Source organism: Mugil cephalus, chromosome 3, assembly GCF_022458985.1.
Source record: "Mugil cephalus isolate CIBA_MC_2020 chromosome 3, CIBA_Mcephalus_1.1, whole genome shotgun sequence".
NCBI lineage: Eukaryota > Metazoa > Chordata > Actinopteri > Mugiliformes > Mugilidae > Mugil > Mugil cephalus.
Window position 1 is genome coordinate 16,444,564 of NC_061772.1, and position 26,685 is coordinate 16,471,248.

At 40.2% G+C, this 26,685-nt stretch overlaps 1 protein-coding gene across 3 annotated transcripts in view; it reads right to left on the reverse strand.

The window, feature by feature from the left end:
* LOC125005102 (carbohydrate sulfotransferase 8-like) overlaps positions 1 to 26,685 on the reverse strand; it is a 122,297-nt gene that overhangs the window by 92,438 nt on the left and 3,174 nt on the right. For 2 of the 3 annotated variants that reach the window (XM_047580097.1, XM_047580099.1), the window contains exon 2: positions 12,887 to 13,080. In XM_047580097.1, coding sequence (XP_047436053.1) covers positions 12,887 to 13,046 — 160 coding nt within the window. In that variant the 5' untranslated portion in view covers positions 13,047 to 13,080. Of the gene's footprint in view, positions 1 to 12,886; positions 13,081 to 15,606; positions 15,727 to 26,685 lie in introns of those variants that run through there. The other variant, XM_047580098.1, reaches the window with a different exon arrangement.

A 26,685-nucleotide genomic window follows, 5' to 3' on the forward strand; every position in this document is an offset into this window, starting at 1 on the left:
AATCCCAGAGGAGGAGGACAAAATCCCCCTCGATGATAGAGCAGCAATGGGAAGCGGAAGGCAGAGCAACTGTATATGGAGGTTAAGTCTTTTAGCCTCTGCTTAACCTAAGTCAGTTCTCATAAAACAAGCAGTGCTGTGTTTTATGGCACAGGAAGACAAAATACCTCAAAGACTTACAGAGATATCAGGAAATAAATATAAGGGGATCTATGTCGAATTCTCTTTTGTGCCAACCTCGGAGAAAATTGGAAATGGGTAGTGAACAGCTCAATTTGTCTTGATGTAATTTAATGGCCTGTGCATGTTATGGGCTCGGTCTAATGCGGTAAAACACAATGAGCAAAAATGATTCTGACTCAGGGAAACAGGGTGCAAACTGCCTGGCAGCTGCCTGAAAGAACTTCCATTTTTACCGTATTTGAAAGCTGTATAAAAAGGCCGTAGCGTAAAAGACTAAAATACATTAAGAAGAAAAGGGATGACAAAGAAAAAGGGGGCTGACACAATGAACTCCAAGGTAAAATTCCTCAATTACACATTACAGCAAAATACATGCATACAATGCCTTTTTTGTAGTAAAATGCTGTAGGTGCAAATTTTGAGCTGTATTTTCCTTACTGGAAATTTTAGGTTAATTTATGTGTTGAGAATAAAGACACTGGACACCATCAACAATACAGGCTGTCATAGCTCATCTAAAAAAACAGTCAGAAATTAGGTTAAGACTGCTGCTTCCTCAGAATTGACGTTAATGGCCATCCGTTGAGTTGCTGAAGGACATTATCTTAAAGGGAAGCTGAGATAAGATGCACTGCACTATGTAATATCTGGGATTTGAAACACAGACTCCCACTGGGTATGCTGCACATGTAAAAAGGAAATAACCTAAGTTGCTCCTGAGTAAATTTAGACCACTTGCAAATATTCTGTGCCAATGACCATCAGTGAACTGAATTAAATTAAGGGCAACTCAGAAGTGCTTACATTTTTCAGGAGGTATTCAAACAGGAGAGCTGACGGGATCTTAGCTATTTATGTGTCCAAACTGAGTGATAAAATGAGAGAATAAATAAAAATCACCCATACACTGTCAATTTACCCCAACATGCTTGACTGGATAAACAGTCAAGCACAATAAATGGTAGCACCTTAAGTCCACATCATTTCCTTCCTTTGTCAAACTGGTTTCGCTTAGATGACGTTGACAGACGTTGACAGAAACACACCTATTAAAAGTGTCATAATAACTTCACCGCAGGCCAAAAAATTTACTGTTTGGTCCAGGGCCAAGTTCATTGTTCAAGACATTTGCTGTCACTGTTTGTTCAGCTAAAGTGATTTCTGGATTGCACTTCAAGTTATTAACAGTAAATAGTAAGGGTAAATGAATTGGGAGTACTGGAATGTCATTTATTTTTAACAACACAGATCACTTTAGCCCCTTTCAATTGCACTGCGACTGTGTTCATATACAGCTTGTATAGCCATATGGCAAACTTTTTTATCAATAATGGCAGTGCACTGGCAAGACTGTGAGATCTGCAAGCTGCTCTGCATCTGAGGAGAAGAGGAGATTCAGTGGCACTGTGCAGGACACAGTGATTTATTCAAATATCAGCAGCCTTTTGAAAGATCAGGGCTTTGACCGGTCCATTCTTCAGGTCTTACTGCTGGCGATGTGAAAGCACACCAAAGGCGAGTTGACCCGGTATTTTCGATGTGAAAGGGGTATTTGTGTCATTTTCCATTTGATGGAAATCAAGGTCTTGAATAGTGTTAGAGACAAAAACAAGATCAAAATTGAAGTTATTGAATGTTTTCTGATGCTGTAAAAGGGCCTGTCTGTATATTGATATCATTTGTATCTCTTATCCACGCCTGTATAGCTCTGAGGGAGGCAGCATGAGTTTGACAGTGAGCCTGGTGGGTCTTAGTTGAATGGAGAAGGAGAGAAAAAAACATACACACTTTTGATGCTGCCCACAGGATATATAACCTTCTGACCTTGGTGGGCCTTTGAGGTTTTGTCCAGTCTCTATATAGACATCTGTGGTCCCCATATGATGAGTCATAATGATTTTGATGATATCCTGACTTTTCCGTGAAAGCTTAGTAGACATGTGTGGTTTTGTCTCAACGTGAGTTGGATAGGTGATTGTGAAATCATGGGGATAAATCATGATAACTTAACTGATGTTATGACTTTTTGTCATAATGTCCAGCAACTCTGCTTGTAACAAAATACGCACCACGTACTGGTTAAATGCTGATAATCACCTTCTGTTGTCTTTATTATTTTATCATCAACCCGCAGCGCTTTTAGGGAACAAACACCATCAAACCATTTTGCAAATACTGTCTCCAGAGCATCCAAAAATAGCACCAGCTCAAAGTCGCTCAGCCCCTCTCATTCAGCAGTATAGAAAACAGCTATGAATATCTATTTCTTATCATATGACCGGCATTCCAAGATCGATAGCCCAAACCCACAAGGGAACCCTCCAACCACCCACCCCCCACAACTACTGGTTTGAAATCAAATTGTAAACAGCCTGAAATAGCTCTTGTGTGACTAATTCCTTCTCTCCAGCCATAACTACTGAGATCGAAAGTGGCTTTTGGTATGGACCAGAAAATTAGATTCTTTACCCTATTAGAGACACAACCACACACGCAGACCTGAGAAAAAAAAAATCTGGCTTGTCAATATTAATAGCTAATATGATCAAAGATGGCCCTGCATGTTTTATTAGCCATCTGGCAGTTCCGTTGGGTAATTTAAAAGCAATTTTGGAGTTGTATCATTTGGGAGAAACAAAAAGAGCGGGGGTGTGGGGGCCACAAGGTTGATGAGAGACTGAGAGATTCACTAGGTGCGAGCAATTAGCTGTATGGCAATCCCCTTGTTAAAAGGCTGGATAACTCCCAGATTGGATTGATTTACTGGCTGCAGCCTGGCGACAGCTCCCATATCAGAGCCTCGCTGCCCACTGAAGTGTGCATTAGGAGTTGGTGTTGGCAGCAATATGGCTTTTATATTTAACAATCTTTGCCCAGATGGAGTAGAAGGACTCGAGAGGGAGGTTGACAGAGGGGAGCCTCCCATCACTTGTCAGCATTGTCGGGGGCAATTCCTTATTATCCCCTCCCTATTGGCTGCTATTCATGTCATTTATCATCCCCATCACCTTTTCTTTGTGGCCAACATCAGAGTGAGAGAGACAGAGAGAAGGGGTCTGGAGGGGATATATGTATATAAATATGTTGAAAATTGGCTCGGTATGGATTCCTTTGCTCATGCAGACCCCTTTGTTTGGGTGCAGACAGAGGTGTCTTTTATGTGTCTGCCAGCAGGGCCACAGCTCTCTCCATCAATGGCATGCCATTCAGGAGATAAGAATCATCTGGCGGCCCACTCCACTGACACCACCACTTCCTCCCGGAGTCAGCAGATTACATTTTAGAAGTTGACAGCTTGTTATCACTTTGGATAGCAGGAGGGCTTAATCTTTTGTTCTTTTCTGGCCGGGGGAGGGCTGAGGAGTCACCGGCTCCGGCCACTGATTCCACCGACTTCCCTCCTTGTGCCCTCTGCAGTGACACACGCGGTGAATAGGCCACTCTCTCCTCCACTCTTTTCATTTCTCTCTAAGAGTGCCTGCACTTTGTAGAGGGATTACAGTGATGGAAGCCTCAGCAGTGCACAATGATATCCATTCAACACGTCTCATGGCAGACAGGGGATGGGTTCAAGTCTGATTTGATAATGGGCACGCTGGATTCAGTCTGCAGGGACGGATCACTGCTCCTAAGGCAGGGCTTGTCCTTTGGGAACATTCATGTGGAATCCCTCTCACAGTAATATCCATGACCATAATAGGGGTGGAGAATGGCACGGTTTTTCACAATGTTATAGCTCAAACAGATGCAAAATTGAGACGAAGGCTTTTCCTTTGATTAAGTTACAGTGTACATATCATGCTATACAGAAATATAAACCATGCAGGTGAGGCTGGGAATGTCAGGTTTCAGAAGTCATGGTTCTACAGAGAAAACATGACGTTTGTCAGGCTACTTTTAACCTTGATGTGGGAGAGTAGATAGACTTATGGTGTACTTATGGTTTTTGCTGCAAAAATCTCAAAGCTTCATCTATGAAAGGATCATAAAATATCTCACCAGACATAGAAGCAGGTTGCATTTCTTTTAAACAGATTTAAGCCTTGGTTTTGTCTCTGTGTCTCGCTGTCTTTGAGAGAGAGGGAGTCGTTTATACTCACACATTATTAATTAACGCGTTTAACAGAATATTATACAGTTTTGTTGCCCATCTTGCATAATCTTCCCTTAGTGAGTGGATGATAAGATGAACAACCTTGAACATTGGCATTTATTATCACTGCTTTTCTTTTGAAGCTGCAAGATGTCTCCTTGGTGAGAGCTGTTGGTTATATAACCTCCATCTCTCCTCCCACTCTCTTTTTGTATGTCTCTTCCTGTCTATAGTGTTTGCAGCCTTTTTGGAAGATGGCTACAAAGCTCAAACGTACAAGCTTTTTTTGGTCGGGAATACTTAAGACAAGGCTTCTGCTCCTCTGTTTGCAGCGGAGAGGACACGCTTTCTGACAGGAACATTATGTTTGATATGAACGGATTCATACGGACGCAGTGACATTAGAGGAATCCCACAGCTTATGCAACACATCGGTGTTGTCTGATGAAATTAATTCCACAGCCCAAGTTTCAGTCTGACAGTCAGCAGGCAGCCATAGGAGTAGATGGTGCCCTCACAACTTTCAACAAAGATTAAGAGCTCCTAATCAACATACGGTCGGCCTGTGGAAAAATTGCCTTGCTTCTGCACTGACTTCCGCTTAGCCTCCATTAAACACTCCTGTCACTGAGACTGCATATTAAATGACGTCAGGTGGGAGCCGGGAGAGGGCAGAGGTTAACGCTATGATAAATGCACTTAATCCCTTCTCTGCTTCTTTATGTCTTATGAGGAGATGTATGGCACACTAGCTGCTGTCAAAAGATTAAATTAAGCTCAGATTTTAATTTATTCTTGGAGTCCTGACACTTGCCAACAGTTGCCTCTTTACAAAAGGTGATGCACCACTTCATTCTGCGTATATATAGAGTACTCTCGCAACAGCTGGCCTAAGTAAGATGAAGCACAATGGACAAGGACGATGATCATCTGATCTCTGATCTGTTACTATTCCAGACTCATGCATGAAAGAATGGGAGTACTGGGATGTCAAGTGTGACAATAAGGCAAAAGCTACGAACAGAGAGCCTAGCATTGAAGAATACTAGCTGTGAAAAGAACAACTGCATGGGGTAACTGGACAGTTTCTCTTTAATAAAGCCAGCAGTCCCACTCTTTAATGCTACTACGAGATGTTCAAGTTGGCAGCAGTAGTTATCAGGAGGTGTACATGCGGAGTATCTATGCAAATACTGAACAGATAGACATTTGAAAGTGAAGATTGTGAAACTACAATAAAGGGCATGTGAACCCATAGTAATTTATGTATTCATTAACAAAGTTGTTTGAAAATTTTTATCTAAGTGCAAATAAGGAACAATCACAATCTCTCAGGGCACTGACAGCAAAGATAAAGTCAAAGTGAACAAAGCGGCAAGTTGCTGAGTTTAATCTTTGCAGGCACGACTCCATGTGTGTTGAAGCCAACCTACTGGTAATGATTACAGAGGAACAATACATGCATTGTTCAGGAAAGGTGTCTGTCTCAGTTGACCTTTCCATGCCTCTGGTCAGTCAAATGCACATACCGTAATTATGTATTAATACAAGAGGAAGAGGAAGAAAAGGTCTCTCACGATAGTTTGCACTGATATCACAGTGCAGGTCCAGTCGTAAAATCTCGAAAACTGGAATTTGCAGCATAGTTACCACTTTCAGCTTTAGGGAGACGGTTTGCAATATTGAAACACACACACACACACACACACACACACACACACACACACACACACACACACACACACACACACACACACACACATATATTATGCAATAGCAGAGGGGAGCCTGCCTCACTGGCTGAGGACAAAACTAAAACATGTCAAGGCGAGTCAAATGAGTCAGACAGCTGATAAACCATCACAAAGTGAGAATCACACTTTTTTTCATTTCCAGACTGACCCTGACACCCTGAAGATATGGGACTGTGCATAAAAATAGTTGTAATTCCTAAATGTTTCATATGATATTTATGTTGCATTAAAGCCATTAGTCTGCAATTCAGTTCTGTTTCAGCTTATTTATTTTTTCTTTTTTTCTTTTCGATTTTGTTGTGGTAACATACAGAGCCAAAATTTAAAAAAAAAAACAAAAAAAAACACCATCTAAATAATATAACAACCTGTCTGTATAAACTATTGGAAAATGATTGGTATACCAATATAATGTGTGGTATTGTCCTTAAAAATTAACCCTTTTAAGTTTGCATTGGTTGTGAGTGAGCCTCGGTTCATGCAGTCACATAGCATGGGAAAGACTGACAGCACCGAGAGACAACATCTGTGATTACAGTGTTCAAAGACATTTTCAAAAATCAACCTCACTGTTGGATCCACCTGGTGCTCCAGCCTCATTTTGTTTTATTTTCTTCAGAGTTTCCAGTGTTACGCAGCGTGGTGGTTCGGAAATGAGCAACCCGAAAGCCCCTCCGCCGACAGCAGAACTGCCGAGCCACGCTTTGACTCTCAATAGGGGGCCTAAAGCAACCTGCTTGTGCCAGTGCCTCAAAGGATTCATCTTCAACTCAATTGTTTATGTTCCACTCATTTCGTTATTTAATGAAATTTCCTCCTCTCTTTCTCTTCATTCACACTGTCTATCTATCTATCTATCTATCTATCTATCTATCTATCTATCTATCTATCTATCTATCTATCTATCTATCTATCTATCTATCTATCTATCTATCTATCTATCTATCTATCTATACTATAGTACAGTACTGAGCGGGAATGTGAAAAATGACGTCTTTTTGTATAGATTGCCATATACAAGCTATTGGTGAGGGGGATCAGATGGCAGGGAAAACAGATTAGGTTGCAAGGCTCCCATGGCATAACCCTGGGCATTAATGTAATGGAAAACCACATGACCTTGCAGTTGCCTCCGTGCAGCTCCATTTTAAATCCAATTGACCTGACCTAGGTCTGGAAGAGGCTCAGGAGACGGCGATGCAGGCACCTGATACCCATGCATAAAAACAGTTTGTTTTTTATTCTTCTTCTTCTTCTTTTTTTTTTCAGGATATCCCTGGGGTCTCCAATGAGGTTTCCTCTGCTCCCAGAGGTGAACAAGCCAAGGCAGAACTCAATGTGGGACCGTGGTCACGGTGATGACTGCTGGGATACCCACGTCTCATGATCACGTGATTCTGGAACTGAGCGGGATGGAAAAGCTCGGCTTCCAAACGCTCCAACAACCATATGTTGTCTTACTTACGCTCACCAGACAGAATACTCCTTACTTTTCAGGGGTGTAAAAGTGTTGTGATGAAGTTGGCTTTGCCAAGTATTGCTTTCCAGTGCTTTTCAATCTTTGTGCTTTGGGAGGAATGGAGGGGATAGTGCCAGCACAACACAAACAGGCTTTGTCAAAGGAGCTTTTCACACGCAGATAAAAGAATGGAAAAGCAGGATGAAATAATATTTTTTCACAAACATCCAATGAAGGATTTGCCTAAAAATACAGTGCAGTTCTACTAATCTGCAGGTCATCATCACAATTTAATTACATTAAGACACAGCTAAATTGGACTATGCAAACAGACAAGGCTTAAGGGATTACTGGACTTCTGACAGAGATCAAATTTTTCCTTTGAGCATGAACAATATGCCCAGTTCGTGGCAAGCTCCATGTGGACAGAGATAGAGGGTTGTGTAGTTGTGTGTGTGTGTTGGGGGGGGTGGCCTAATAGTAGACGAGTGAGATTAATTCTATTTCTCGTTTCATATATTGCTTTCAAAACAGTCTTCGTGTAGAAATGAATCATGCTCCATTCAGCATGACAGCACGATCATAGCCAAGACAACAAGTCTCTGTGTATCCAAAGATTTTGTTTGTCTAGGTCACTTTACCTCCTGTGCTTTTATGCTTTTCCCAGAACCTCTGAACTGCAAATTAAATGCCTGTTTCCTAGCATTTATTAAAACACCTTGAATGAACATGGCTTCATTGTTTTGTGGAACACTGTGATTCTTCTGCAGCTGCCAGCTTAATGTATGGCGCTCTGCCTAAATTTTGCATCACATCACCACGGACCTTTTACTTCTCCTTTGTCTGCTTAGTAAGAATGACTGGGCTGTAAATGTATCATGGCATTCAAAGGGAAGACGTGTTGAGCCTTTTTTTTTTTTTTTTTACTTCATAAAAGGAGAGTTGGTGGAGACTGACATTTTTAGACCTCGCCCTTTACCAACCTTTCACTCCACAGTGGACGTAAGCCAGTCGGTATGAAATCAAAAGTTATTGATGACACCTATTTTACCAGATGATGTCTCCAACCTAGTCGACTGGCATTCTGTAATTAACTCATCACCAAATAAGAAAATATGTAGCTGTGCGGATCATTTTTTATTGTTTTGTTTTTTTTGGCAGTGGCAACAGAAAACAACACTTTAGGATAATGGAAGTGAACAAACTTCCCAGGTTAAAGTTAGTAAAGTTAAGGTACACTTTGTCTATGATAAAATGACAACAGAATCAGCACAATAGCAGAAAGTATGTGGCTTAAACATTATATTTTAAAGAAGAAATGCAGCACACACAATCTCCTGAGTGAGGCAGCCTCTCACATTGAGGAAAAACCATATAAACAGACCAGCTAAGTTTCTTATAAACCAGTCACACCTGTCTGTAACTTTCACTAATACTCAGCAAACTTGAAATATTTATTTTAAACCCATTTCTTTCTTTTTCATTATTATTATTATTTTAATTTCACTATGAGGTGTTATGGGATTTTTATTCACCAGTGTCACTAACAGCTGATCAGAGCTCTTAACTCTTGACACCTGTGTGCTGCAGCTGGAAACTAATGGATGCACAGAGCGAAAATGCGTGTGCAGCTAATTTCTTAATTACACATGGCATAATTATTTATAAACTGTGAGTCATTACAAAAAGCTGAATCGAGACCCTTTAAACTGACAAGCTTTGGGAAGCGACTGCTGTTAAATGTTGAACTTTTCAAGCTCTTCAAGTTTTTCAAGTTTTGCTCCTAGAGGCATATGCAACTTGTTGAACACTGGAAACTACTACTACTAACATAGCTTTCTTTAAAATTTGTTCAATGCACACCTTATATATAAATAAAATGTTATTTACAGTAATTGATGTAAGTTAATGAGTAAAATTGACTGGTTTGGTTTGTTGTTCTCTCTAACCAGAAATACTAAACGAATTGCACTAGGCAGCAAGCTGCTTGAGTGAGCTGCTTTTAATAAAAAAGCACTTTAAAATAGCACGCTATTATCAATTAGAACTTGCAAGTAAACACACATTTCCACTGACACGCTGCAGTTCCTTCTCCATTTGGGGTTTGCAGGGAGACACGCCAATCTTCCAATCACAAAAACAGTTGGTCCTCATTCCAACACTCATCTGAAAAAAAATTCCCAGAGGCGTAAAACTGCGCAGACAGTTTATCTGAACCGATAGGCCTTGAGGTGTCCCCCTGAGAAACGTGCTGCTGTTCATCCAATTGTCCTAAACAATTACTTGGGAGAGATGAGGTGCCGACTGTTTGCCATTTAAAGTGCAGTTTTCTCAGCTACCATTGTGTAGGCCATCAAAACCATGGGATACAAAGCTCTCAAGTGCAAAGCCAGCCAAATAAAGAGGTGGAGAAGGAGGGGGAGGAAGATAAAAGCTGACACCCAATGTATTATAACTCAGCTCTATTAGATATGAGCTTCTGCTGGGGTGAAGCACCATAGCTTAAGGCAAAGATACTGCTTGCTCATTGTGCGTTAGCGAGGGGGCTGGGAAGACTGCCTAGCTGTGTTCTGTATACAGCACACTGTCTCTCATGCATGATTTAGTGAAGTGAAATTCTTACTTCAACATCCAAGTAGCGATACAGTAGCAGAGATAAAAGGATGTGGATGGCTACATTAAAGTGTCACACGACCTGCGTGTTCAAAAGTAGAAAATAATCAGAAGAAAAGTCTCTAATGAAATGATGCTACCTCTTGCTAGCATTCATTCACACTGGGACATGCCAGCAAAACAATACTGTCGCTTCATGACGACTTTCTAAATGCTCTGCCATGTCCCTAAAGCACCACATCAATTCTAAGTTCCCATGTATAGATTTTGATTTTTTTATTGACTTCCGCACCGCAACTTTGAGTGCATCTCACCATGTTAAATAAGCACGCTCACTCGCATGACCCTGCACAACAGGAACAGACGAGGACAACGCTGCACTCCAGACTCAAAATGACACAAATACATCTGACTCAAATTACACAATGCTGTATCCTTAAAGGCATGGTTCAGCTGTCTGAACGTCTGTCAAATTGTCATGTCACGGTCATGATGGGGCGTGTTTCCTCCAGACAGCTGTTTCACAGAAAGCGTGTTAAGGTAAATTAAAGTGCAGAGCTCACTCGCGCGTAGAACAGGGATAGGAAACTGTGTGCAGTACTGTATGTGTTCACACACTACAATGGCAGTAAGCTCTCCTATACACGGGTGAGTTGACTTTACTCACAAGATAGGAATATTTGCACAGTATCTGGGAGAGTGAATCGGGTAGATCGGCCAGCACCTGTCGTGGTCAGGGGCTTTGTCAACCCAGGTTTGTGAAAAAGTGGAAAATAAAAGGGAATTAAGTACATCAGGCTAAAAAGTCGGCCAAGGGGAGCGTTCAAACCCCAGATTAGCCAGACTGAGGGGGAAAGTAAAATTCTGATGGCTATAAAACTCTCAGTGTGCTGTCATCATTGCCACTTGTGCGTCCACATCATGTTCAGCACAACGAACGACTTTAGATTTTAGCTCTAAATAAAATGATCTGAAACCAAAGCATCAGCAAATGTTTGTGTCCCAGATCCCAGCAGTTATTTTTAGCTCAGTTGTTTCACATCATAATTGCTACAATCATGGCCAGAAATGGGAACTTGTAATGAATCATCTACCATCATAGTGAAAATCATTCTTTTGCCACAAATATAAGTGAATATCTCAACAATCATGAAAAAAAAAAAAAAAAAAAAAAAAGCAACTGAACTTGAAGATGTTTCGACACTCTTGGCTACTTCACTTCTAACTAAGGTACTGGTTGGAAGTTGGAAGTTTAAATAGGGAACAATGTGGTTATAACCCACCAGAAATTGGTGCAACTTATTTCACTAACGGCTAGATACTTACCTGTTGTTGAGGGTAGGGTAGGTAAGTATAATGCAGCCTCTTGTGAGCTCTTATCTTGCCAGGTCACAAAAACTCGGCACATATTTTTCTGGTTGTGTGCTTGTACACGATGTTCCCATTTGTCTTCCATGTGGGTGCTTGTGTTTGTGTCTTTGTGAACTGCCTTTTTTTTTTTTTTTTTTTCACCTGACACGACGCCTGAAAGCATCCGACAATCGGGGGAATATTAGAGGGTTGGAGAGATTCCACTCTGGCTAAGTGGCTCTTATTGCTGTTGAGTATGACACCGCTCATATTCATAATGATTCGCAGTGCTGTTGACACCTGATAGTGCAGATACTCTGACTCTCTGAGGTTCTCTGCTGGTAATGATTTTATCTCCAGAGAACATCCTTGGATAGTTCCTCAGTAATTTTGTTCACAAATTCAATGATTAACTTTGACTTATTCTATGTATTTGAGTGTGATCTTGGTTGTGTCTGAAAGAATTTAATTCAAAGAGCAAAGAATATGGTCTGTTTTTATTCTAGAAATCAAAATGAGGTAAATTATCCGTCATGAGTCTGTAGTAGGGCTAAAGTCCACGTCATGGGTTCGTCCAACAACAGCAGCAGAGGTATGCAAGTAATGCCGCTCTCATTTGGAAAGCGTAGTACAAGCCAAAGATGTGTAAAAGCCTGCAGCTGATCTCTTGTTTCTGAGACATGAAGCAGCTTAGTTCTATGCGATCAGGACGCTCGTCCATCATGGCTGCTTAAACCTCAATCTCCTTAATGCTTGGTGCCAAGCAGAAGCACAGTGGATTGCTTTGAGGACAGAGGTCTGACTCATTTGGATATTGAATGTACAATGATATTGTTGGAAACTCCGGCCACACGCCGTCCGAGTTGAAATTGAAAGGGCAGTATTTGGGTAAACAAATGTCTTCTCACCAAATGAAATAACATCAGAAACAACATGTACATTTAGTTTGCACTGGTAGTGTGACTTTTTATATACAGTTTGTGTTAATGTCTTTCTGTATGTGGATGCCTGCATTTGTGTATGAGTTGTCTTTTGTTGTGTTCATGTTTAGTAGGGTTAGACCAATATTTTTATGCTAAAATATAAGACTATACTTTATGTATCCAGTTAGTCTATTATATATACTGTACATTTTTGCAATGTGTTGACGTTGCGAAGTTCAGTTGTATTTGGTCAGTTTATTCTATTGCTATTGCCATTGTTAAATTCATCGACAGAGATAATGCATGCGTTGTTATTTCTTTTTGTTGTTAAATTCTAACGACATAAATTAGAAAATTAGAAATCACATTTCACACATTTTCACAGTCAGTTTTCTGCTAAAGCTTTGCAATATTTCCTGATGTATAGGTGGAGTGTTAGTCCAGTGGAGTTGCGCAATACAGCAAAATGCTGGTTAGACATTGTGGAGTCTTAAGAAGACTATAGACTAACCTGGGCCATGTAGCTGGACCATGTCTGGCAGATATTGCTGGTGGATAAAGAGAACCAGACCTCCGACAACGAACAGCAGGATGAACCAGATGAAACAGGGCACCCTCCTTCTCCGTCCACACAGGGAGTCAGCCATGGCCTTGGTCTTCATCCACAGCATGATGTGGCACAGTCAGACGCTAATGTAATACGTTCTAGAGAAAACCAAAGACAGTGGGAAAAGGAAAGAGTGTTTTCAGAGTGTTTTCTTATCAGTATCACATAATTCCTAACATCTGGTAAATGAAACTGGTGGAAAATAACCAAGTACATTGATTCAAGTACTGTGCTTCAACTCCAGTCTGAGGTGCTTAGGCTACATGCTGCACCTCAGTATTTCCACTTGGTGCCACAAGTCACTAGGCAGATGAATCACCAAAGGAAGTGATGTGATCCTAAAACACGAGTTAGAACGTGAACATTAAGGTGGCCATATAAATTATGTTTTGTCTGAGATCACCGTAGACCAGTTTGTCATTTGCAGCCTATATTGTTTCTCAATGACCTCAAGAGACAGTCTTATCTTTCTGAAGCTGATAACAGTGTTTACATCAGCATTATGTCTCGGTGTGAATGTCTCAAAGAAAAATTAAGCCGGTGTATATTATTTATTCAAAGCCAACGCATCAACTATCTACGAATTTAGTTAAAAATGAATAAATTAATAATAGTAAATAAATGAATAATATCCATGAAGTCATATGAATTTAAAAGGTTTGGAAGTTCAACATTTTAAAGCCAGCGCCTAATTCCTCCAAGTAGTGCAATCTGTGTTCTGTTTGTACGGATACAGTTTGATAAACACAGTTCCAGCAGGACTGGCATGGGTGCAGACCAGCTCTGAGGTCTGTTCATACAGCAGAAAGACCGTGTAGCATCTGTCTTCAAATTAATATGCAAATGAGCTTCAGTTACTACTCCAATATGTGTTGTCCCTGCAAAAATAAGACCGTCTCTTTTTCAGTGATGTCAAGAACTGGAATTTTGCACTGCATCCTGTTCTAAAACCAGAACTTGCAGACAAAACTATAAACGAGAGTCCAAACCAAATGAGACACCTTTTGAGCTTTGGGTTTCGTTTATGCAGATGATAAAATACACAGATAATGAATGACAGCATAAAGTACGAATAAGCAGAGAAAACAGAAATCCAGAAGGGCCGATCTCAATGGCTCCTTTGAGATCGGTCCGGAGATTTTTTTTTTTTTACATTTTTTACAAACCCCCTTGACAACCAGTCAGGTTGAGCTACAACTTGATCTCCTAGTTTTGCTAATTGTGTCTTTTCCAGGCGAAACTGAAAAAGAGCATGCATTCTCTGGGGGGAAAAAAGACTGTTTCAGCTGATAAAATAAAACAAAAGATGAATAAGAAATTTAAAATTAGGGTAGTTTTTTTTTAGATTACGCTGAGTGGGATGTTTTCCGACTTCTGTGACTGGAACACCAATAACTCAGGTGTGACGTAAGTCCCAGTGCTGAATTCCTCCCTCAGAGGTAAATGGACCACAACATTAGTGTCTTGTGCCATCGGAATGTGCTTAAAACTTTTGTTTTATGGCTCAGGATGTGTAGAAGACAACAAAACAGGCCTTTCCTGTCCGGAGAGGTCCTCCCTCTTCTGTTGCGTCAGGGAAGAAATCAAATGTTCTCCTACAGTCTCCTAGAGTTAAACTGTAAACATATAAAAGCTAGTATGATAAAGAATTGGCGATTTAATGGCAAGTATTTCTCAAACTAAATAAATTCTAGTAGAAAATATTCTACAGGTGTCACTTTCGGGCATTAATTGGACTGGCATGGCTGTAGAGTCGATATCTAAGTGAGCGCCAAAGTCTGTTTAAGGGCTTAAGCTAGGCATTCTTATGTCGAAACCAAGAGACCACTCTAACATCCATTCTTTCAGCATTCACTCATGACATTTCTGTATCTAAGTATTTAGTTAAAAATTGATAATGTTGTGAATGGTGCTGAGATCAGTCTGTACAGAAATCAAGCAAAGATACACAAAGGGTGCCACTAAAAAGTGCAAGACATTTTCTGCTGAGAGGAGAGACGGAGACAAAATGTATTTTAGGGTGGCCAAATGCCCTCTTTCTCCCAGACATGTCCTTTTTTTTTAGACCTAAAATGTGTCAAACTTTGAAACAATTTCAGACCAGTCCGGGATTTTGTTCTATTAGAGCCTCAAACACGTTTATATTGAATTTGCATTGCATTTCTCTGTGTCCTCTTTTGACTCAAATCTGGTCACTCCAATCTACCTATTTTTTTTTTAAGTTCTTTCACTTTTCATGACAGAACTATGCTTTATTATGTATTGAGCAAGTATACCGCTGGTATTTTTTGAATGTACACATTGCTGAATAAGCATACTGGGACACATTATATTTGCAACAATGCAATAAAACATAAAAGCAGATTTAAAACGTACATAGAAATGAGATTTGAGTCTAGATTTGAAGCGTGTCAGAGTCGAAGTCTACCTATCTATCTATCTATAAAAATTAGTTAACCCGTCTGTGGATTGCATTTGATCGTAAAGGTGGATCTTGTGGTTACTGTTGGTACATAATAAAGTAAAAACCAACACAGCATCTAAAAATGTTGTGAATAACGACTCTATACTGTATAAACACAACTGTAAAACTAAAACAGCAAGTTGAAACAATTTGGACCTACTGTGATCTGGCGGCTCGTCTTGATTGAAAAAAGTGATGTCCAAAGGCTTTAGAAGTGAAGAAACTTCTTAACGTGTTGACAGTCTACGTTGTTTTACAAACCACACTGAACACCCTATACCACACAGACAGGTTGAGCTAGAACTTGCTCTGCTAGTTGTGCCTTTTGCTGGCAGAACTGAAAAGAGCATGCATCCTTTGAAAAAAAAATACCATTTCACCTGATATAATTAAAGAAAAGATGAATACAAAATCACAGCAACTGTCACAGTGTGGCACAAACAGCTCATTATGATCAAACAATACTTCATTTTAAAGACATCGCCTTTATATTCCACTTCCAAACAGATGTATACACCAAGACATGTCACGACAAAAATGTGTACATGCAGGGAGAAAAAAAAAGGTTCTGTTGTGTCAGAGTGGTAATAGTGTTTGATGTTTATCATTTGTAATACACATCAAAGAATTATGCTTTTTAGTTTCAGGCAAGATGTATGCAAGACAAATGCATGCAGTTGCACTGGTATGGTTAATTTCTCTCCTGGGCCCAGGTGGTGAACAATGTGCCTGGAAGTGCGTATGTTGTGTGTGCCTCAGACTACAAACAGGAACCAGTGCTGAAGAATTGTTGCTGTATTTTTCATCTTTGTGTTATTTTCATCAAGACAGTCCATGACATATTTTTGATGAGGAGTTTTTCTAGTACTATTTAAAGAAATTTAAATTTGTGGGGGAAATTAATATATATATATATACCCCCTTGCAGTACCACCACGGACTCACTGTCGAAGTCCCACGCCCTTGACTACTGATATAATAATGCGCACTTCCTTGTTGACTTAATCTTTCTTGTTGACTTGTTGAATCTTTCAAGACTCTAACTTTCCCTTTTCTAAAACCAGTATAATTAGTTAACTAAGATTTGAATAATAAAAAAAATATATTATTGAATAATTTGAATAATAAAAAACACAAACAAACAAAATATTTCATCCAAGCATTTTTCCAAATATTAACTCAAGGTCAGGTGGTGAAGTTAACATCATCTTTTCCATATTTGCCAAATATCGATGTAAATTTTAGTTAATGCATAAATATTTATGTCACCAAATATAACAGCAGCTTATTAATATACGAGGTGTGCCTTACCTGATTATAAGAAGAAACCACCACAACAGCCCGAATATCCGGCGCTTATAAGGTGAGGTCACTAAATGTTTGGACTTCGGACTGCATGATCGGCTACGTCTAGAGGACGTCAACTATATGGTCTGTTTAATCAGGCTCCATTCAATTTATTTTTCACACTATGTTTGGAAGAGATAGCTCGATAAAGTTTTAATTTATAATTTTTGATTTTTGCACAAAACACAAAAATACGATGCCAGCACATTATTCTTAAAAAATAAAGTAATGCAATGTCAAAATAATTTGAGTTCAATCCATTTATTTGTATATTAGGCGCAAAAAGGATTTAAGAAGTTTTATCCTATATACAAGGGATATATATAAATTTATATATAAATATGAAGGATATAAACAAATACAGCTTTTATCAATGTACCCAAAGAATAAAAGGATAAAACTAAACCGATAAGTTGCTCTGCCTCGATAACAATCGCTAACTGCTAGTTTCGCTTCTGCTTCTTCCTGTTGTCCAACCAATTATGAGACGCGACGTCAGCATCCTTACGTCGTGACGTCATCCGGAAGTGCCGGATACTCGGGGCGAGCAGATCTGATAGGGTCAGCAGAAACGGTACCTACACCTGCAATGAGGAAGTTAACGTGACTTTGCCCTTGAGTGTGGGTCAGGCAGAAGTAGCGGAGCTCACATGCAAGATAATTCATTTGCGTGCAGCGTGTCTGCTCCTCTCACTCAGGAGAAACTGGACACAAATACCATCCCATAAGTCACCCACGTTTAGCTTCTAAATGGATACTGTGTTGTGTATTACGTTACGTACGCTTGCTAGCTATACGCTCCTATTTAGTTAACGTAACGTTAGGTTATGTAATAAGCAATATTACCCGAGAGGGTGTGCTTTAACGTCATTTGAGAAAGCGCCGTGGTCATGACCGCATCACCGAAGTGCTCAAATGACGTTTAAGCACACCCTCGAGGGTAATATTGCGATTAGACTATACAACAATTAACAACAAAATAAAGCATATAATTAAATATATATTCATGTTGATGGACATTTTGCTCTCAATTTTTTTTTTGGCGAGTGAGCTTCCCGTTTCCCAGCAACAGAAATGATTTTCTAGTCCCAGATGAGTGAACGCTGAGCTGACGTTCATGGTTTAACAACACAAAAATACGGTGCCAGCACATTATTCTTAAAAAATGAAGTGATGCGATGTCAAAATAATTTGAGTTTAATCCATTTATTTGTATATTAGGCGCAAAAGGATTTAAGAAGTTTTATCCTGAAAAGGATAAAGATAAGGGATATATATAAATTTATATACAAATATAAAGGATATATACAAATACAGCTTTTATCAATGTACCCAAAGAATAAAAGGATAAAACAAAACCGATAAGTTGCTCTGCCTCGATAACAATCGCTAACTGCTAGTTTCGCTTCTGCTTTTTTCCTGTTGTCCAACCAATTATAAGACGCGACGTCAGCATCCTTACGTCGTGACGTCATCCGGAAGTGCCGGATACTCGGGGCGAGCAGATCTGATAGGATCAGCAGAAACGGTACCTACACCTGCAATGAGGAAGTTAACGTGACTTTGCCCTTGAGTGTGGGTCAGGCAGAAGTAGCGGAGCTCACATGCAAGATAATTCATTTGCGTGCAGCGTGTCTGCTCCTCTCACTCAGGAGAAACTGGACACAAATACCATCCCATAAGTCACCCACGTTTAGCTTCTAAATGGATACTGTGTTGTGTATTACGTTACGTACGCTTGCTAGCTATACGCTCCTATTTAGTTAACGTAACGTTAGATTATGTAATAAGCAATATTACCCGAGAGGGTGTGCTTTAACGTCATTTGAGAAAGCGCCTTGGTCATGACCGCATCACCGAAGTGCTCAAATGACATTTAAGCACACCCTCGAGGGTAATATTGCGATTGGACTATACAACAATTGATGGACATATTGCTCTCAATAATTTTTTTAATTTATTTATTTATTTATTTTGCGAGTGTGCTTCCCGTTTCCCAGCAACAGAAATTATTTTCTAGTCCCAGATGAGTGAACGCTGAGCTGACGTTCATGTTTTAACGCGGTCTCGGACCTCGGACTTTACCGAACTAAATCAATAATGCATAAATGAGCAAAAAAAAAAAAAAAAAAAAATATATATATATATATATATATATATATATATATATATATATATATATTATATATATATATTATTATTATTTTTTTAAATGCTTACTTTTATTGCCCAGGTTTAAACAAAGATGCTGTGAACAACAAACCGATCCATTTTGTAGCGTATTTTCCAGCCGTTTCCTGCTCCAGCTCTGACAGTCACAGTGTTGCCATGGAGATGGATACAATGTTGCCACAGACTTGGCGGAGCAATATTTTTAGAGTCAGCCGTCCTGTAATGCTGATTTGAGCACGTTCTAAATGTCTTATTGGCCAATCAGATTGCTTGGTCGGAACTACTTGTTGTATAATAGAAAATAAGCACCAGGAAAAGTAATATTTATCATCATCATTTATCATTGAGAAGCTAAACGTGGGTGACTTATGTGATGGTTATTTGTGTCCAGTTTCTCCTGATTGAGGGGAGCAGACACGCTGCACGCAAATGAATCATCTCGTTATCGCGAGAAAACAGAGGAAAAATTATCTCTTTTTCAAGAGAAAAGTGAATGAATTATCTCGTTATCATGGGAAAATGGAGGAAAATTATGTTGTTATCACGGGAAAGCGGATGGAATGAAATGTATTTATGTATGTATGTATGACCCTTTAGGGCTTCCGTAGTTTTTAGCTAATCACATGAACATTTTTATCTGTCCAGACTTCATATTTTCAACTTATTTATATTCTTAACTTATTACTCTTTTTAACTTGACACACATTAAAGAGATTTTTACAGGAGTATCCAAGATTCAACACACCATGTTCAAAATGCAAATCATTTTCACATGGAGTGAGCTGCCGGTGTCAATGGTGCACTTGTATTCAGCTGGTACACAGAAAGAACTGTGACCACTTGTGGGTTCATGGGCTTCTGGAAGATCAAAGTGTCTGGCTGGAGTAAGGTGGCCAGCTGGCAGCATCGCAGGGGCTTTCAGTACTTGCTTGAAACCCCTGCCCTGGTCAATATATAGGCTACTCATCTGCCCCAACCAAAATCCTTTAATCTTCAGTCACCATATATGCTGCCTTTCTGTGACCAGAATATGGGAAATAGAGACAGATGTGATTTCCCAGGCAAGGAAATCAGGTAAGTGCATCATTAGTCATACGAGGCTTCCTGCAGGGTCAAAGAGGGCAGAGACTGTGGGTAATTAAGTGTGGTAAATGAAACACTAATTGAATGAGCGACCCTCTGCCTGTGGTTCTTGTTTAATCGTATAAAGAGGCAGATAACAAAAAAAGAAGGATTCATTTTCTGTCACGTGGGTGGTTGTAATTATGGCAATGCACAAACTGATCACCAGACAGTAAATATTAAATAGCGATCAAGTTAGATGTGATCGTGCTGGCTCAATTGAAGAGGGAGTGAATGATTAACACTTTAAGGCAAATGACACTCCAACCAATGTCATTGGTGCAACATATGATTAATTGCAAATCGTTCATTTTAAATGATAAACCTCAAACTCATGATTAAATACATTAGCCAGAGCCAGCCCTAAATATAGGTGCTGATGGGTGGCGTGGATCCACAGGGGGCGCACTGAGGGCGAGTCTTTTGTTTTATTTTGTTTTCCCATATTAAAAGCCTACTACTGATACAACACTATATACTATTATTTCGTAATATTACCAAATTATTATCTTATCTTATTATAGCATATTAGATAGTCAAAAGTTAACGAGCGAGAAAATGGAGAGAGCAACACGCTACATGCAGCTAGTTCATTTCTAGCTAAAGCTAGTTTACTTTGGAGGATAACAGTCAACCTCGTCAGTGAAATAATAGCACCAAGAGTTACCATCAGTGACTCCTGCCTTAGGGCAATTATCAAAGTATTGAGGTGTAGAAATAGCCTAGACCTTTCCCTTCCTGTCTGCCTAAGAAACCAGTTGTAATGTTACGTTTTTATTGACAAGGTTGTCTCCACATTGCTTTATTATGAAAATTACTGCAGGTAGTTTTTTGGCCAATACTCTTATGTCACTATATTTATATTTTGTTATATCGGAATTGAGTTCTGTTACATTTTATTATGTGCAGTAAGTAACTTATACCGCTTTCACATAGAAAATCCTGGGTCCCGGGACACGGCATTTTCAGACCCTTTGGTGCGCTTTCACATCAGCAGAAGTCCCGGGTCGGACCTCCAGCTGCGAGAGCTGCGTGCCTGTTTTTTCCTCCCTCATACGTCATCGCGTACATTGTCGATAACGTTGCAGTTTGTAAGTTTGGAAAAAAAGAACAAAAAGCACAGCCCTTCAAAGATCAGTCTTGTTATGGGAGTAGACCAAAACTTGTTAAAGAGCTGAATCTTCTACAATGACACAGTCTGTCAGGCCGTCGAGTCAGAATGTAACAGGCGGATACATCAACATCAGAGCAAAAACCCAGGTTGACGCGGCATTCCTGTTCACATTGAAGCTGCATCGAGCCGAGGCAATAGGGTTTTTCGCTCCATGTGAGAGGGGGGCTATTTGTAACTTGCCGTTATATATTTTTGTTGTTTATATCTAAGTGTGAAATAAAGTAAGATGGATTAAAATTGAATTGTGCCACTTGTTATTTAACCTCTTGTCATTTCAACCTTTTTGAAAAAACAAATAAAAAAAAACGCCTATTTAAATAAATTGAATGCTGCTCATGAACATTACGGAGCACATGCATGGTCTTGGTCTCTTTTGAAGGCCAAGAATCAGAATGGCACAGCGGGAATGCGGTGTTCTCATCAACCCCCCACAGATTAACCAAAAAAAATATAGCCTAAGTATTTTTTTCCAATACATATCTGGACCGTCTCTGTCTACGTCAATCACTAAAAAGAAAGGAACTGGATAAATAAAATGTCTGCACACGATGTTTACTCATGTCTACATACATCACTGAATGTTCGTGATTGCGGTGCACTTCAACAATTCACCCATGACAAATGTCCTGACCAGCGGTTCGGTGGTTCAGTTGAAATCTGCTCATTCTGTTCTGTTCCCTATCTCTGTCAAATAAAGACTTACATTAAAATTAATATTCTTTTTTGGAGGATGGGGAATGAACTACTGATATATATATTTTTTTATTTTGTAATCCATGAACATGAAGTGGTTCAATAAATTGAATACAGTTTGGAGCAAGAAGAGTCAACGTGCACAATATTGTTAGGAATAACTGTCTTAAATCTCATTTTGTCAGGTATGAATTATCTTTAGCCTACACAACTTCCTTTATATCATTGTTACCATATCAAAACCAGGCTGCAACCTCCGGGTGTGAGCGATGAAGCCAATGCAGAAGTGCAAAAAACTGCAGTTCATCGTGTGTCCACTGGAGGCTTGCTCCAAAGGGAAGCAAATCTCCACTGCATCTCAATAGGATTCAGGTCAGGTCACTCCAATCATTGGATCATTGTCCTTCTGCATAACCCAAGTTCACTTCAGCATGAGCTCATGAACATATGACCAGAGATTCTCCTTCAGGATTTTTTTGGTAGACAGCAGAATTCATGGTTCCATTTATCACAGCAAGTCTTCCTGGTCCTGAAGCATCAAAAAAGCCCCAGACCATCATACTGCATCCACCAGATTTTACTGCTGGTATGGTGTTCTATTTCTGAAATTCTGTGTTACTTTTACACCAGATGTAATGGGGGACACACCTTCCAAAAACTTCAACTTTTGTGGCGTCAGTCCAGAGTATTTTCCCAAAAGTCTTGGGACCTTCAAAATGTTTTGTGGCAAAACTGAGACAAGCCTTTTTTTTGTTTTGTTTTGTTCTTTTTGCTCAGCAGTGGTTTTTGTCTTGGTCATTTTAGCCCAGTCTCTTTCTCATGGTGGAGTCATGAACACTGACCTTAACTGAGGCAAGTGAGGCCTGCAGTTCTTTGGATGCATTTTAGCTTCTACTCGGATGAGATGAAATGTCTTCTCAAACTTCAAGCAGTCCCGTTGGCTTTTTAAAATGCCTTTTGGATTGCCATGACCTGGACAGCTGAGAACCTTCACAGACCCGCTGTATGCTGGTAAAAGACAATAAAGTGGTGAGAAGAAAGATTTTGAGGCTTGAGGCATTCGTACTCAAGCCCTGAAGGTTATCTCTGACTATAAATTACACCAATGTTTCTTGCTCAGCTCAGGAGAAAAAATGTTCAACTTTTAAATTCCAGGCAGTCAAGTTTGATGCCTCAGTCTGTTTAAAAGAATGCTGCAATCAACTGTATGAAGAGCATTGTTCAGATCAAGTAGTGCCTAAAAAAAAAGATGACCATACGAAAATATGCACGATATGACAAAAACCAAAGCCTGCTATGAATTAACACGTGGTGATTGTCTGTGTAGCAGGGAACAGAGTTTTAATATTGACTCAAAATAGAGTGAACAATGAATGCACAGGGCAGCAGCCAGAGCAACGCTGTGGCTCGCCGATGTGTGTTGAACAATGGAGCTCTATGGAAGAGTAAAAGTTTTTTTTAGAGACCACATTCAGTTCAACTGCATCAACTAGAAAACCCATTGGAATGTCACCACTAGACTCAGGTAGCTGAGCCGGGATGGGTTTTGTGTTAAGATTTCATTTCTGATTGACAGTCTTTGAATGACATGAGTAAAATCACTCTGATGTGTTAGGAGCAAACTAATTGTGCAGTTCTTATGAGAACATGAGCGTTGTGACTCAGTGAAGCTTCAGGCTGTGCTTTAGGAACAATCAACAGTGATTCATTGTCTTTGTATATCAATGCACCCCACAGGGATGTGGTGCCTTTCTTTTCTTAGCACCACTGTTTATGCGAGTTTAGCTGGTTTAAAATCAGGATTCTCAGTTCTCCTACAAAGCCACGTCGCATTATCTCAAGATCTCATCCACAAAGTATGGTGCTATCAACCTATCACCTCTAATAGGAACGAAAGGTCAGTCCTTAATTATTCATTCAGGTTGTCAAACAATGCTTGCCGGCTGTTATTTAGGGTGGGGGAGACCCATATGAATAATTCAGGTGCAGGATTCTCTTTCCTTCCAAGAGCAGCACGGTGGTTCAGATGTTTGTAAGAGTCTTATCTCACATGCAGGAGCCCTCTGTCATTCCTGAGCTGACCTTGGCTGTCACTGCAGTGGCGGTATGGGTGGCACGGAGGGTGGCAGGGACTCTTGTTCTTCCCGTGCTGTAGGCCTCCTACACATAGTGAGTAGGACGGACCACAGGGAGCTGACTGCTCCTCGTCGAAGCTCCTCCCGTGTCGGTTTACAGTACACTATGTGCCATGCTGCGCCGAGCGGGTGCCAATGTAAAAAAAAAAAAGAATAAAAAAAAAAAAGAGCAGATTACTATTTTACAATGAGTTATTCTGCTTTTCACCCGGGGTACATTTCTGTTTTGGTACACCAGCCATGTCAATTGCACTTAAGCGGCTTTCTTAAGATGTAAGGGGTGTTTATTCCCGCTGAAGAGGCAAAAGCAGATATTAATGCTATTAAAGTGCATTAAACTGAAGAATGCTGTAATGTGAGTCACTTCCATGAAAGGATTAGAGGGAGGCGGCATGGAGAGGATTCAGAGTAAGGAGAGAAAGTGTTCATCTTGTTATGTGAGAGGCAGGAGGGAAAGTGAGGGACAGATGAGACGGAGAGTGAGAAAAAGGGGTGCGTGTGAGCGTGCATGTGTGTGTGTGTGTCAGAGAGAGCGAGAGACGTCTATCTAGCAACAGCTGTCAAGGATCCTAAACAACATCTAAAAAGCAGCATGTTTGTCATTGTTAATGCAACCAATAGAATGATCTTATTCCCCAATAGTCACTGACTACTGTAATGTGCAGACACACTCAGTGTAGGCAGAGGTAGCTCATCAGTGTGTGTGTGTGTGTCTGCTTTGGAGTTAAAGATAAAAATACACCATCACTATATCTATTATGCATTATATGGATGACATATATGTCTATTTAATTTTTCTGATATTTTTCTGTTTTGGTGATATTAAGTGGTGAAAATATTAAAAATGTTAGCAAATAAGCAAATAATTACTTTTTTAAATACAGCAGTAAACACTGTTTTTTACAAGTAAAAATATCTGCTGAAACTAGATTAATTTTCGCAACCTGCTGTTTCTTCTTTATCTGTACTTTTATTTGCTAAGCATCTTAAAGATGGGTAACTTCTTTCTTTAGCTCAAAGCACCGTTTTCTTCATTTTTTGTGTCTTCCCGGATGAGACATTGTTGAAGTGCACACTGATCACTAACGTGCTACAATGTATATAGGCATAAAAGAGTGCATCACGTGCAGACATTGTATTGATTTAGTTAATTTTTTTCAGTGACTAACATATAGACATAGATAGTTCAAATGGAAATTGGCTTAAAACTGTGTTAAAACATTAATGCACAGAGCCCTCCTAAGTAGGTCAGGTAATCACACACACCTGATGTTTAGGCTGTGGGACCACAGTTGAAAAATACCATGCCTCACCCGTAGGTGGCTCTTCAAACATAGAATAGGGAGTAAATACATATGATGAGAGAAGAAGAAGAAAATGATCTGTGATCTATTAAATAAGGCTCCCATCCCATGAGGGGTGGATGCAGTGCCCAGAGTCCCTACAGTGAGCAGTGTGAAGAGAGCCGGACTGAGCCCACGGCCCTGTGTGGGTTCCAGTGTTCAGGACCGGTTCTCACCACCTCAGCGTCAGCTTGTCCGGGATGACGCTATAAAAAGCCGAACTGAAGTAGTGAAGTAAGTGTTAGGATGCTCAAGGTGGGACAGGGCTGCGTGCAGGGCTATGGAGACGGCCTCCTCTATTGATCGGTTCCCCCTGTAGGGTCATTTTGTGGGGGTTTGTTATAAAAGGGGACCATATCGAATAACAGCCGCCTCAACAGAGCTCTTCAGTGAATTCTTATAGAGAACTTTTTTTTACCCACATAATTGTGCTATTACTGAATTGGATTCTAGGGTTTTCACTGGGGTAGTGTTTATGTTTCCCTCAGCATGAGGATGAAAACCAGAGTTGCTATACGCCCGCTACTCAGCTACTCAGAGGCCAGCACTGATTCCGAGTTTAAGGAGTGGGAGAGAGATTGGAGGCTGTGGAGAGACCGTATTTTTAGCCAGGGATAGGAATAATTCATTGTGATCAAAGTGCAGATCATGCTCCATTCCATCACAGAGCAGATGTGGCAGAATGGAGAGAGCATGCTTTCTCTCTGCCTGCTCTCCAGCAGCTTCCAAAATGGAAACAGTGAGGCAACGCTATCTCCATGAGGACGCTATGCTTGTGTCATCATGAGTGCTGCACTCACTCTCAGGTGGCTTTGGCGGGAGGGAGCGATGCCACAGAGATTTAACTTGGAAAATGTGGAAATGAACCTTCCACGTGTCAGAGCGAGGGCTGAATGTCTGATTTTAACCTCGCAGCGAGGGGGCTCATGTTCCTCAAACCTAGAGCCATAAGGCAGACACTCAAAGACCACCACATGTGGCTTAGCTCCTGCATAAACAGTCTGCATGTTGGCTAAATGAAAAGGTGAGAAATTATTTCTGTTTAAACATAAGACCCCACTTTAGTTGATTTTAAGGTGCAATTTTCCCTGCAGTCTTGATTTGCGGTTTAATAACAGTGAACAGTGTAAATGAAAAAAAAAAAAAACACGTGTGCAGCTCACTCTCCGCAAACGCACGCACGAGCAAGCACAAGCACACAAACCCACCCTACCAGCCTCTTCCTTTTCCATTTTTCTCTCTCAGAGGCACGC